Below are 14,543 nucleotides of genomic sequence, written 5' to 3'. Positions count from 1 at the left end.
AAATGCAAAGTCACCCCAAATGGCAGAAATGAGAGGCCAGGTGTCTAAGCCATTGAAGAACCCATTTCCTCCAGTACTTTAAATAACACTGGCTTGGACTCAAAAAACAGTTAGACCGCATTAATTTCACTCTGTAACACGATACCAATTGAATTATTGTTATTTATGGCGTCATAGAGTCATACAGCGTGGAAACAGGCACTTCGGCCAAACTTGTCCATGCTGACCAAGATGCACCATCTAAGCTAGTCCCATTTGACCTTGTTGTTAGAGTACCTGGCCACTACCTCCTCTGGAAGCTCGTTCCCATGACCCTCTGGTTCCTATTAAATCTTGCCCTACTCATCTTATTTCGGATTGTTTCAGTAAAACATGGTTTGATCTTGCTAGTTTAGTCTCTGCATTATTTATTTTTGTACAGGATTACCAGAATTCGAGTAATTTGGAACAGTTTGTGACCCGTCTTCTGCTGAAAGAAACTGTAAACCAGTTTCAGTCTTTGCAGAATTCCTTGGAATGTGCGATGGAAACCACAGAGGAGCAAACTCGCCAGGAAAGGTGAGCCTAGAATCAGCATTGCCACTTGGGTTTATTGCTGCCATTTATTCCATAGCTATGTATGTATTTCCACACATTTGTATTCACACATTGTTCTTTTTTAAAGCAGATATTCTTTCATTTTCATTTTCATTTTCTCGCTGATTAGAGTTATACAGTGTGGAAACAGGCCCTTCGGTCCAACTTACCCACACCAGCCAACATGTCCCATCTACACTAGTCCCCCCTGCCTGCGTTTGACCCATATCCCTCTAAACCTGTCCTATCCATGTATCTGTCTAATTGTTTCATAAAGGTTGTGATTGTCCCAGCCTCAATTACCTCCTCTGGCAGCTCGTCCCATACACCCATCACCCTTTGAGTGAAAATGTTACCTCTCAGATTCCTATTAAATCTTTTCCCCTTCACCTTAAACCTATGTCCTCTGGTCCTCGATTCCCCTACTCTGGGCAAGAGACTTTGTGCGTCTACCCGATTTTTTCCTCTCATGATATTATACATGATTGTATTTGATGGTCTTAAGATCATGCATTCACATCAGAGAAAACAAAAGTCAGCAGATGTGTTTGCTTTGCCAATATCTTTCAAAAACAAGCATTTAAGAGTGCATGGATGTTGGGAAGATTGTTCAGTTCAACTGCTAGGTTACGAACATGATGTCATGGAGACAGAATTCAAGTCAGCTTCATCCCATTTCTCTACACCACAGCTTTTCTCCGTGAAATCAATATTGAATAAACAAATAATGATTTGTAGGCAATTTAAAGAGAAAAGGCAGGGGAATATGCTCTATCTTAATGTATACATTTTTGGCCTTCTATCACAGTGAGGAGTGGACTGGAGGAGACTCACTGTGATGGATGTTTCTTTTTGTTTGGTGTTAGTTGTGATTGTATGTGTTATTGCATTTTTATTGATTATTCTTATTGGTCTTATTGTTTAACTGCGGGTAATGTTTCATTTCACTACACATTTATGTGTATGTGACAAATAAACGACTATTGACTATTGACTATTGACTATATTGTTGTAGCTTAAGTGAGACAATCTATTTCTTTTACAATTTTGTTTTGCAAGTGCTGCCAATAATGTTAATTACCAAATGTACCAAAATAATTTTACAGGAAAGATGTGAAAGTGATTACATTCAAACAAGAATAATCCTGAAATACATGCAGAAATGCTAAAGATAGAGAGCATGTCAGCCAGAATCCACAAAGGGAAAAGATAGGATAGCACTTCAGAAATATACCAGAAGTAGTATATACCATAGCCTCTTCTCTCTATTTATATAAACAAGCTAGTTTGCTTTGGTTTTCCAGCTCTTTATGAATTTTCTCAAAGTCTCAGTGAAACTGCACAAGAGAAGATTCAAAGGGTTTCAAAGAAATGCATTGAGAAATGCATTGAGAAATGCAGCCTTCACTGGGGCTTAGTGCTGATGGGGCATGGTTCCATCTGCCCATGAAGGGGAAAGCTGTTGGGAGGAAGGCATGGAGACTGGACTCAACATGATTAAACCTTGTTCACAACTGCAAGGGTGCAAATGAGAGGAAATAGAAATGTAGATCCATTGAAAGAGAAGTGGGGCCCACTAACATATCCGCAGGAACCACAGCTTGAAGCAGCCTGGAATTGACAGCAGTAATGTTGACAGCAGTTTCATTGCTGTTTGTACAGGATAGAGGTTCGATAACTTGCAATACCCTTTGGTGGGGTCTGCAATGGCTCAACAGTACAGTTTTACCTTCTTCTTTTCTCCAGTTTGCAACCACGTTTATCTAATGAACCCGTAGGCCTGAGCTGAACATATTTACAGGAGATATGTGGAGGCTTTGAAGAGAGTGCAAAATAGGTTCGCAAGGATGTTGCCTGGATTAGAAAGCACTAGCTATGAGGTGGGGTTGGACTAACTCAGAGTGATTTCTGTTGGGGTAGATGTGCAGAGTCTTTTTCCCAAGGTGGAAATTGTGCATGAGACCATCAGTCCCTGTTATCGCACTTTCTCACCCACTCCCTGCACACTGGGGTCAATATTCAGAGGCCAACTTTTGAGGGGTGAAGCTGACGAAAGGTTAAAGCAGATTTGCAAGACAAGTTTTATTTTATATAGAGAGTGGTAAGGGCCTGGAATGCTCTGTTAGGGGCGGTGGTGTAAGCAGATGCAATAATAACATTCAAGAGGCATTTAGATGGGCATGTGAACAAACAGAGGATGAGGGGTTTGAACAATGTGCAGGCGGATGAGATCAATTTAAATTGGCATCATGGTCAACATGGACACTGTGGGCTGTGCTATGTTCTATGTAAATCGGAAAGCCCATCCCTGACTCCAGTCTTTCCAGTGGGATCAAGCAGAGCTCAACTGGTGAGACAGTTTTCCATCTTTGTGGTACCATGCCTGAAGAATTTTTGCTTCCCTTTTTATTTCATGGATTCTATATTTTATTGTCGTTTATTGATATGGGATAATTCTGAAATATTGGCGTGAACTCATTTTATCCTAGCTTTCTGTAGTGCATTAAATGTCACCAATTTATATTTGACTATAATTTTTTGGGACTAATTTTGAATTTCTACATGTTCCCTTTATAGTTAACACAAAACATTGTCAGTGGTTGCAGTTATTGTTTGCGGTATTGCTTCCTGGTCTAATGATCAATTCAGTACTGGGGTGGCTCATGCTGCCATTTTAGAAAACTTGGATCACTTAGATTTTGCTGCAACCTCCTGCTGCATAGATCATTAAAACTTCTGGCTGCAACACAAGATCTGTGAACATGCCAGAATAGGGAACAAACCTGCCCCGGTAAAACAAAATTAGATGCAGCACCACTGGCACCCGTCCACAGCTCCATTAAAATACTGCACTCAAAAATACAATGCAGAAAGTATTAGGTTAGTGTGAATGACAGAGAAGAGCTGGCCTGCAAGGAAATGTCAGAATATGCAAGAGCAGGCACCTGTTCCATGAATGTGGCCACACTGGTCTCCATTGTAGTGTACATGAAGTTTTGTGAGGGCGTGAGAAGATGCAACAATTCCTCTCACTTAAAAATGCAAAATCTTTTCAAACAATCTGGACTGGGTTGGCCCCAATGCAGGGACACCATCTTCTCAACAAAAGGGACATAATCTCTTGTAATGGGAAGAGCAAAAACAGATATAAAAATACTTCAACATTTTCCAGGAAATTATCATTTAAACATAGAAAATAGGTGAAGGAGTAGGCCATTTGGCCCTTTGAGCCAACACCGCCTTTCAATATGATCATGGCTGATCATCCTAAATCAGTAGCTTGTTCTTGCTTTCTCCCCTTATCCCTTGATTCCATTACATTGCCTGTCCATTGCTCGTTCTTGCTTTCTCTCCATATAGTCCGAAGAACTATATCTAACTCTCTCTTGAGTCACCATTGGTCAGGGTACTGAGTACAGGAATTGGGACCAGTCTTCCTGTCTCCGACTACATTCTATCCCTGTCCTGCCCACTCCCCTGACATCAGTCTGAAGAAGGGTCTCGACCCGAAACGTCACCCATTCTTTCTCTCCAGAGATGCTGCCTGTCCCACTGAGTTACTCCAGCATTTTGTGAAATAAATACCTTCGATTTGTACCAGCATCTGCAGTTATTTTCTTACACCTTCAATCTGAAATAGATCTTTTCCAACAAAAATATATTTGTAGCTTCAAAGAAAACATATAATTAACTGATCTATTCAAGTCAACATGCAAGTATTTAGAGCTGGGAAGTGGGAGTAGGGGCAATTATTATCACTGAGCAGTTTATTCTTGTAATTTTACATGCAAAAATTAAAAACATTTTTGAATTAGTTTTACATCGTTCAATTCCCCAAATACTTTTGCCACTGAAACATCGAAACACTTACAAGAATTTCAATGATAAGTAAGCCAATTGTATCTTTTTTTAATCTTCTAGGTATACAAGATTAATTAAAACACTAAGTGCTGTAGGAACACAGCGAGCCAGGCAGCATTTGTGGAAGGAATGGGCAGGCAATGTTTCGGGTCAGGATCCTTCGTCAGAGTAAAGAAGAGTCCCGACCCGAATGGTCGCCTAGTTATGGAGTCCTTTCCCTCCACAGGTGCTGCCTGACCTGTTGAGTCACTGGCGTTTAAGAGGCTTCTAAATAGGCACATGAATATGCAGGAAATGGGGGAATAAAGGATTAGTTTAATTTGGCATCATGTTCGGCACAGACATCATGGGCAAAGGTCTGCTTCTATGCTTTGCTGTTCTATGTTCGAATAATGCAAGGAAACAATTATGAGAGGAACTGTCTACTTCCCCCACATAACTTGCCAACATAATTTCATGTAGTATCTCGGAAAATAAATGAATTGGGCAACAGATATCGGGTCATGATCATAGAGTCATACAGAACAGAAACTGGCCCTTTGCACCACCATGTCCATGCCGACCTTTATCCTCATCTACACTAATACCATTTTCCACATTAAGATCGTATCCTTCAATGTCTTACCTATTTAATTAAATGTCTAAATGCCTCTTAAATAAAATAATTGTGTCTGATGTAGAATCCTGGAATCATTTTGCAGAATATTGCTCCAGTGTTTTGCTGCTTAAAAAATAATGACAGACATAATCATGCCTGACAGGATGTTGAGAACTCCAGGCTATATTACTGTGGTTTTCAGTCAAAGTTTACTGCTTCTGTGACTAATGGTTATGGTGCAGAAGAGGGTTATGGCACTGTACATAAATATGAGGAAAAGCAGAGTTATTTTCTCTATCATCTCAGCTACCCTCCAGAATATGTAGCACTTCTTTAAGTAGCAAAATTCCTGAAGATAAAATGAAGATCGTTTATATTCCAGCAGCTTCAAGGAAAGGTTTCATTTCCACTAGGAACAAATTAACAGAAATATGAATCTTCATTTGCTATTTTTTCATGGGTACAATAGAAAGTTAGATAGCATCACCATCCTTGAGGAATACTTTTAACCTTTAATGTCATGTTTTAAGAACAGAAGGCTGGAGATGACTTCACAGAAAGACTAACTTCTATTTGTTGTCATTTGTAGACAAGGTCCAGGAAAACCAGAGCAACTTTCAATCAACTGGTCAGGAAAACGATCCATTCGAAGACTTCAGAGATATAATAGCCTGTCTCCAAGCAATACTAATTTCAGCATCTTAAACTCAGGTTTGGTACTGCCGGTCTGATGTTCCAGTGTTTATAGATGAACCTTTATTTTGTTTCTGTCTTTATAATCACATTGGCGTGTTGCACTATGAGCACTGGTGTTTTGCCGTGACTAAAAAAAAGTGTCATTTTTAACCATTAAAGAAGTCATGGATAATCTGGTAGTCATTGGCCATCTTAACATTTGAGTTCCCAAGTGGGTGATTCCATATGTCCAAATGCAAACCACAGCAATGTCAGAATATCTAGTTAGATGGCTCCAAAAGGTTACTAATTAACAAAAAAGTAATCCGTTTGAAGAAGGGTCTCGATCCAAAATGTCACCTATTCCTTTTCTCCAGAGATGCTGCCTGACCCACTGACTTACTCCAGCTTTTTGTGACTATCTTCAGTTTAAATCAGCATTTGCAGTTCCTTCCGGCATCTATATACTAAAACTCTCGTTTGTTTGTTTGTTTGTTCCTGAACTACAGCCAAAACGGTACATGATAGCGCGACAATTTTAGGCCCATCTTACTCGCCGTTGTCCCTTTGGTGCTAATGGAAAAAGTTGCATTGAAATCGGTATTAGATTTTAAAAGTTATTCACATTTTAAAGTTTAAATATATCTCCTAGGGAGGGAGGGAGGGAGGGAGGGAGGGAGGGAGGGAGGGAGGGAGGGAGGGAGGGAGGGAGGGTGAGGAAGGTGGATAAGGGGGGTTGAGGGGGATGGAGTGGAGGGGGGAGGGAAGGGGGGAGGGAAGGAGGGAGGGGAGGGGGGGGAGGGGGAGAGTGGGGGAGAGGGGCAGGGAGGGGGGTAGAGGGGGGAGGGGGGGTGCTGCACCAATGCAGTATAGGTTTGGGCCCAATGGGTCCACTTAGTCTTGTACTGTTTTAAAGGTGATGCTGAAGGAAAACTTAAATTGCGTAAGAATTAAGACCTCCCTCTCTTCTGATAAACTGAAAAGTAAAGAACACATTAACAGTTTTGCTAATTCACGTGTACCTTAATTGGTACACGTGACAATAAAAGACCTTTGAAACCTTTGAACCTTTAATCTAATCCTAAATGCCATTGGTAGCTATTGGCCTCCAGCGTTAGATTCCTTCACGAGGGAAGGAATATTTAGACTTGTCCACCAGATAAACATTCACCATGAACTCTGTCAGTAACTGCCAGGAGGAAAAATCTGGACCATTACACTTCATGTCACGAGATTTCACATTGCACTTTTTTAAAAAAGCGTAAAATGTTTTTTTCATGTGTTTGTGTCTGTGCAGATGAGGACATACAGTGGATGACCCAGATAAACAGACTTCAGAAGCTAATTGATCGCCTGGAAAAGAAGGTATGTGCGATTCAGAATGCAAGTTATATATAACAGTGGTCTTGTGAATTGACATAGAATAAGAAATTATCTGTATAAAACTCCTGTACTTGCTCTTATTAATTGAAACATTTGTCTCCTTTGGTTTTTTTGTGTCATTTATTTTTTAACCTACTTTTTAATTTTGAATAGCTCACCTTTCCCTTCCAATTTCTTGATTTTTAGGTTTAGAGTCATAGAGTGATACAGTGTAGAAACAGGCCCTTCGGCCCAACTTGCCCACACCGGTCAACATGTCCCAGCTACACCCGTCCCATCTGCCCGCGTTTGGTCCATATCCCTCCAAACCTGTCCTATCCATGTAATTGTAAAAGGTGCTAATTGTTACCTTTATTATAGTTAATAAACATACCACAGCAATTAAATGTATAAGAAGATAACTGCAGATGCTGGTACAAATCGAAGGTATTTATTCACAAAATGCTGGAGTAACTCAGCAGGTCAGGCAGCATCTCGGGAGAGAAGGAATGGGTGACGTTTCGGGTCGAGACCGTTCTTCAGACCCTTCTTCACAGCAATTAAATCTTGTTTATCTCTCTCAACACGTCTTTGTGGAGAAAGGTATCAAATTGTATCCCTATTGGTATATTCTCTGTACATTCATGTGCCTGTCTAAATTCTTCTTAAACATTGCTATTGTTTCTGCCTCATCCACCACACTCCTGGTAACATGTTTCAGGCACCTTACACTCACAGTATAAAAATCTGCTCTCATACATCTCTTGAAAAGTCCATCTCAGATGAAATTTCCATCCTGAGGAAAAAAAACTCAGACCATGTAGCCGATCAACGCTTTTTATAATTTTAGATACTTCTATTAGGTCTCTCCTCGTCCTCCAGAGAGAACAATCCAAGTTTGTCCGACCTCTCCTTAAAAACGTTTAATCCAGGCAGTATCCTGCTGAACCTTCTCCGCACCTTTTCCATAGCCTCCACATCATTCCTAAAACGGGGTGCCCAGACCTGCACACAATACTCCAATAATGCGGTCCAACCAGCTGCAAAGTGCCATCCTGACTTTTATACTTCATACCCGACCACTGAAGGCAAACATGCAGAATGTTTTCCTTATTTACCACCCTTTCCATTTGTTGCCACTTTCACAGAACTATTGACAAGCTTCCTGAAAGTATCAATGCAAGTAGACAGGGTGGTAAAGAAAGCGTAAATCAATGCTCCTAAGGATCCCATCATCAACTGTGTACTTTACATTTAACCTCCCAATGTGCAATACCTCACACATGTCTGGATCAAACTCCATCTGACATTATACCGCTAACACCTCTAACTGATCTACATATTGCAATATCAATTGACTATTTTCTTCACAATCCACAACTCCCACAAATGACCCACAAGACGAATTTTCATCAAATGACCCACAAGAATTTTTCATCATTATCAGTACTTCATGGGGAACTCTGCACTCCAGGAGGTAAAACATCACCCCTATTTGGGTATCGAACTGTCAGACAACCTCAGCTGGGCAAAACATATTAACCAAAGTATCTCAAGCTCAAACAAAATCCTTGGTTTCCTGCAACAAGATTTCTGGAACTGTACAAAATCCACAAAGGACATTGCTTACAAAACGCTAGTACGTCCAAGACTGGAATATTGTAGTGCCATTTGGGATCCCTACCAAGTGACCCACATTAACAACCTTGAGAAGGTCCAGAGAAGAGCTGCCAGGTTTGTATCCAGTGACTATAGAAGGACTCGGAGTGTCACAGAAATGCTTCATGAACTCAAATGGGACACCCTCTAAAGACGCCGTATAATATCCAGGCTTACTGCAGTCTACAAAGAAACCCACTCATTAGCTCCATCCAACATTGTCCATCTTTCATACAATCGGACCAACAGACCAGGAACTTAACTAAAGCAATCCTTGAATTATATAACTATCCAGCCCAACAAAGACTGTTTCCGCTAATCGCTGTACCCCAGAACCATCCCTGTTTGGAACCCTTTCCCACTGCATATAAAATCTGCTGCTGATCGTAAACTGTTGCTTGCAAACACTAAATTTTACATCTGCAACTGCATGCTTGAGGGACTGCACGTTTATAGACCAACAGCGGCGGTTGGTGCAATATCAACAAGACAAGACAAGACTCCACCTATGTTTGTATCCCCTGCAACTTACAAATGACCCCATCTACATTATCATCCTATCATTTATATGTACCACAAACAGCAGAGATCCCAGAACTGATCCCTGCGGAATGCCACTGGTCACAGACCACCAGTCAAAGAAACATCCCTCCACCACCATCCTCTGTCTTCTCTGGCCATTCGCTGCAAGCATGAACGCCAGTGAAGAAATATTTAGAATCAAATCAACCAAGTCACCATTGATCCCATGTGTCTTAATATTCTGGGTCAGCCTAGCATGAAGAACCTTGTGAAATCCTCAAAAAATAATCAAGTTCATAAGACATGACCTGCCCCAGGCAACTGAACCATCCCATCAATAACTAGAGAGCGGTCCTGTGCTACCATCTACCTTATTGCAGACCCTCCGACGACCTTTACTGGACTTTATCTTGCCCTGAACATTATTCTCATTATCATGTGTCTCTACACAGTGGATGGCTCGATTGTAATCATGTATAGTGTTTCTGCTGACTGGATAGTGCATAACAAAAAGCTTTTCACTGTTCCTCGGTACATGTGACAATAAACAAAACTAATAAACTAAACTAAACCCTATCCCTGAGGTTCCTCTACAGTAGCTTCTCTACTACTGATGTAATTTTCTGGATTATTCCTTTTGCCTTTCTTAAATAAAAGGAGCTACTCCCAATTCTTCTGAAATCTCGCCAGTTGCTCGAGAGGATGCAAAGACCACTGTCAAACCACCAGCATTCTCTTCTCATACCTCTTTAAATAACTTGCGATTGATCCAATCCCCACCTCCTTCTGATGTAAACATGCCTAACAATGTTTGCATACCTCACACAGATCTTACTATTCCCCATGTCCAACATCTAAGGTGTACTCACTGGAATTTAGAAGATTGAGGGGAGATCTTATAAAAACTTTCAAAATTCTTAAGGGGTTGGACAGGCTAGATGCAGGAAGATTGTTCCCGATGTTGGGGAAGTCCAGAACCAGGACCGAGATGAGAAAGTTTTTTTTCACACAGAGAGTGGTGAATCTGTGGAATTCTCTGCCACAGAAGGTAGTTGAGGCCAGTTCATTGGCTATATTTAAGAGGGAGTTAGATGTGGCCCTTGTGGCTAAAGGGATCAGGGGGTATGGAGAGAAGGCAGGTACGGGATACTGAGTTGGATGATCAGCCATGATCATATTGAATGGTGGTGCAGGCTCGAAGGGCCGAATGGCCTACTCCTGCACCTATTTTTTCTATGTTTCTATGTATATTGATGCAAAGTATAGATATTTCTGCCACAAGGCAAAAGATATGTTCTTAATCCGCCTTGTGATATAGAATATCACATCATAAAGACGATTGTGTCAATGGAGAAATGGGTTGGGGGCGAGAGAGTTTCAGACATAAATAACTAAGTTACTGTTCCTGCTGGATTTTCAAAACCAAAACACTTTACAATAGTAATGAGTTTATTTATTGTCAAAGTATAAATAAAAGTAATTACTCATCAATTTCAGCTACGGTTAAAGTAGTAGTTATATTCTTTGGAGCTGGTAGTGTCTGATTACTGCATGGAACAAAAAAATCTCCTACACTTTAAATCCAAGATAGTTTTTTTAACTGCTTGTCAATTTATAAAAGTAACTTTTAAGTGGTTTCCCCATAATGTTCCTTGTGTGGATGGAAGAACAGAATGGAGACACAAGGAACTGCAGATGCTGGTTTACAAGACATCAGGCAGCATCTCTGGAGGACATGGATAAGCAATATTTCAGGTCAGGTCCCTTCCTCAGACAGAGCCCAAACTGAAACGTCGCCTATCCATGTCCTCCAGAGATGCTGCCTGACCTGTTGAGTTACTCCAGCACATTTCCTCAAAGGATCTCTATGTATGAAATTATTAATTAACCCTTTTTTGAAGAACAGAATATTATTTTATAATCAACCGTAACTTCTTACTGGTCTGATTGTTTGTATTGGTATTGTTTTACAGGACTTGAAGCTGGAACCATTGGAGGAAGAAGTAATGGAGGGAAATGCTAAGTCTGTAAGTTTTTCTCAAATAATTTTCTCATTGTTCAGAGCATGTAAACGACAGCTTAACCATCTGTGAGAGGACAGAATGAATCTGAGATATTACACAGGCCAGAAATTCTATTGTCATGGTGGAATTTTTTTGTCAAATCGCACCAGCAGGACTATGAACAGAAAGGAAGCTCCACTGTTTGAGTAGTTTGATGCCAGAGAAAGCTGGAGTCTGAGAAAATAGGTGGAACCAGTTAAATGCTTCAAACTTTAATGTCATCAGCAAAAAAAATCTGGTCATCAGACATCATGAATTAAATTAGCGGGAGTAGAAGGTTCTTTGAGATTTGCCAGGGTTTTAAGCACCGAATCAGTGATATTATCGATTTTGCAATAAGATTGTACATATGTCATTGCCATTAAGCTTGAAAGGATACAGAGAAGATGTACGAGGATGTTGCCAGGACTCAAGAGGCTGAAATATAGGGTGTGGTTGGGAGGGCTATAAATTTATATTCTTGGAGCACAGGAGAATGAGGCATGATCTTTTGGAAGTGTATAAAAACTATGAGGGGACCAGATAGATTGAACGCACAGAGTCTTTTACCCAGGGCAGGAGAATCGAGAACTAGAGGTTTGAGGTGAGAGGGAGATTTAACATGAACCGAAAGGCAACTTTTTCACACAGAGGATGGTGGGTACATTCAACGAGCTGCCAGAGGAAATAGTTAAGGTGGGTACACCAACAACACAGACAGGTACATAAACAGGAAAGGTTTAAAGAGATGTGGGCCAAACACGGGTAAATGGAACTAGTTTAGATTGGCAAGGACAAGTTGGGCTTAAGGGTTTGTTTCTATGTTTATGATTCTACGACTCAAAGTATAAAGCAATAGATCTAAGGCCAGCAGCTGCACAAAGTGACCCAACCCACTCTTAACTGACTCAGTTCCAAATATTGTTTGATATAACGTCTATGAACAAGACATGGGTAATTAATGGTTTCATGCTTAGAGATCCTCTGAGGAAATGTGATCACAATGAGGGAAGGAGGCGTGTGCGAGATCCTGGAGTTAATTTATTTATTTATCTGTACCTGTAACATACTCATATTCTCTAAACCTCTGAGGAGCATCCTCTCCTACACAGAGGGGTACCTACGGAAAATAGCGCCTATGGCAAGCACTGTGTTTGCGCAGTAATCAACCAGAACCAGAAACAGAACCAGAAATTGCACCCCTGTCCAAACATCTGACACCCATCTTTTAGATAACTTTACCATAATATCAGCTCAAAAATACAAGTCAAGCAGCACCGACATGTTTGGCATCTCTACTTAACACACTGGGAAGTGGGAACCATACTGTAAAGGATAGAGATTACAAATCTATGAGTAAGTCTGCAGATAAGGCTAGAGTATACAAAAATAATAAAGGACAAAACTAAAGGTTCTGTATTTGAAAGCACATACCCATTACAGAGGCATGCCAGCAGATTACATAGATTATGATTTAAATATTGAAGAGTGAACAAAATTTATGAAGTTCGTGGAACAGAGAAATGCTGGAAGAGTGGCTGTGTTAATTACTAGTTCTTAACGGAATAGAGAAAGATGTCATAAGTTTAGAAAACCTGGATGTAGAGGCCATTTCAGTGGGGATAAAAGATAATAAAGGCAAGAAATCACTTATAAGAGTGGTGTGCATGCCCTCTACTTGTAACCACACATTAAGATATCATAAAGGAATAAATAATAGGAGACACAAGGAAATGCAGATGCTCCAATTTTCAGCAACATGCAAAAGTAATGGAGTAACTCAGCGTGTCAGACAGCAACTCTGGAAGACATGGATTGGTCATGTTTTGGATTGAGACCATTCATAAGGTCATATGTGATAGGAGAAGAATTAGGCCATTCGGCCCATCAAGTCTACTATGCCATTCAATCATGGCTGAGCTATCTCTCCCTCCTAACCCCATTCTCCTGCCTTCTTCCCATAACCTGCGACACTCGTACTAATCAAGAATCTATCTATCTCTGCCTTAAATATATCCACTGACGGCCTCAACAGCCTTCTGTGCCAAAGAATTCCACAGATTCACCACCCTCTGATTAAAGAAATAACCTCATCTCCTTTCTAAAAGAACGTCCTTTAATGCTGCGGCTGTGACCTCTAGTCCTAGACTCTCCCACTAGTGGAAACATCCTCTCCACATCCACTCTATCCAAGCCTTTCACTATTCTGTACGTTTCAATGAGGTTCTGCCTCATTCTTCTAAACTCCAGCGAGTACAGGCCCCGTGCCAGCGAGTACAGGCCCCGTGCCAGCGAGTACAGGCCCCGTGCCAGCGAGTACAGGCCCCGTGCCGTCAAACGCTCATCATATGTTCCATGTCCTCTAAAGATGCTGTCTGACCCGCTGAGTTACTTTGTGTTTTGAAATAATAATAGGAGCTTGTAAGAAATGTACGGCAATAATTGAAATGGGGTATATCAATCTAGCTAGAGAGTCATAGAGTCATACAGCACAGAAACAGATAAATCTCTGCGCTCTTTCCAGCTTGGCGACATCCTTCCTGGAGTGGAGTGACCAAAACTGACCACAATACTCCAAATGTGGTGTCACCAATGTCTTGTACAACTGTAACATAACATTCCAACTTCTCCACTCAATATGTGTACGAAGGAGATAGACACAAAATACTGGAGTAACTCAGTGGGACAGGCAGCATCTCTGGAGAGAAGGAATGGGTGACATTTCGGGTGGAGACCCTTCTTCAGACTGAGAGTCAGAGGAGAGGGAACCTAGAGATATGGAAGGGTACAAAGAGCATTTAAGGTGTGAAACGATCAAAGCAGATGCTGATCGAGGAAATGTACAATGGTTCATTGTTAGCTGAGGGTAAGGTGACAATGAGGCATACAAACAGTAAAATTAATCAGGAAGACAGTGAGAGCAGTAGTGAGGGACAGAGAGAGAGAGAGAGAGAGAGATAGAGAGAGAGAGAGAGAGAGAGAGAGAGAGAGAGAGAGAGAGAGAGAGAGAGAGAGAGAGAGAGAGAGAGAGAGAGAGAGAGAGAGAGAGAGAGAGAGAGAGAGAGAGAGAGAGAGAGAGAGAGAGAGAGAGAGAGAGAGAGAGAGAGAGAGAGAGAGAGAGAGAGAGAGAGAGAGAGAGAGAGGGAGGGAGGGAGGGAGGGAGAGAGAGAGAGAGAGGTTGTGTTTCTCTCTGCTCCGGCGACTGAGAAGTTTTGAAGTAACCTTTCAAGGTTCTTGTCGAAGGAGGA

General features: G+C 41.1%; 1 protein-coding gene across 5 annotated transcripts in view; it reads left to right on the top strand.

Annotated features, from left to right (window-relative positions):
- Positions 1 to 14,543, top strand: part of necab1 (N-terminal EF-hand calcium binding protein 1) — a 109,621-nt gene that overhangs the window by 76,392 nt on the left and 18,686 nt on the right. For all 5 annotated transcript variants that reach the window (XM_078397209.1, XM_078397211.1, XM_078397210.1 and 2 more), the window contains 4 exons: positions 422 to 558; positions 5,625 to 5,746; positions 7,008 to 7,075; positions 11,227 to 11,280. In XM_078397209.1, coding sequence (XP_078253335.1) covers positions 422 to 558; positions 5,625 to 5,746; positions 7,008 to 7,075; positions 11,227 to 11,280 — 381 coding nt within the window. The remainder of the gene's footprint in view (positions 1 to 421; positions 559 to 5,624; positions 5,747 to 7,007; positions 7,076 to 11,226; positions 11,281 to 14,543) is intronic.

This window comes from Rhinoraja longicauda, chromosome 4 (genome assembly GCF_053455715.1).
Source record: "Rhinoraja longicauda isolate Sanriku21f chromosome 4, sRhiLon1.1, whole genome shotgun sequence".
In the NCBI taxonomy this organism is placed as follows: domain Eukaryota; kingdom Metazoa; phylum Chordata; class Chondrichthyes; order Rajiformes; family Arhynchobatidae; genus Rhinoraja; species Rhinoraja longicauda.
This window is presented reverse-complemented; position numbering and strand designations above follow the sequence as displayed.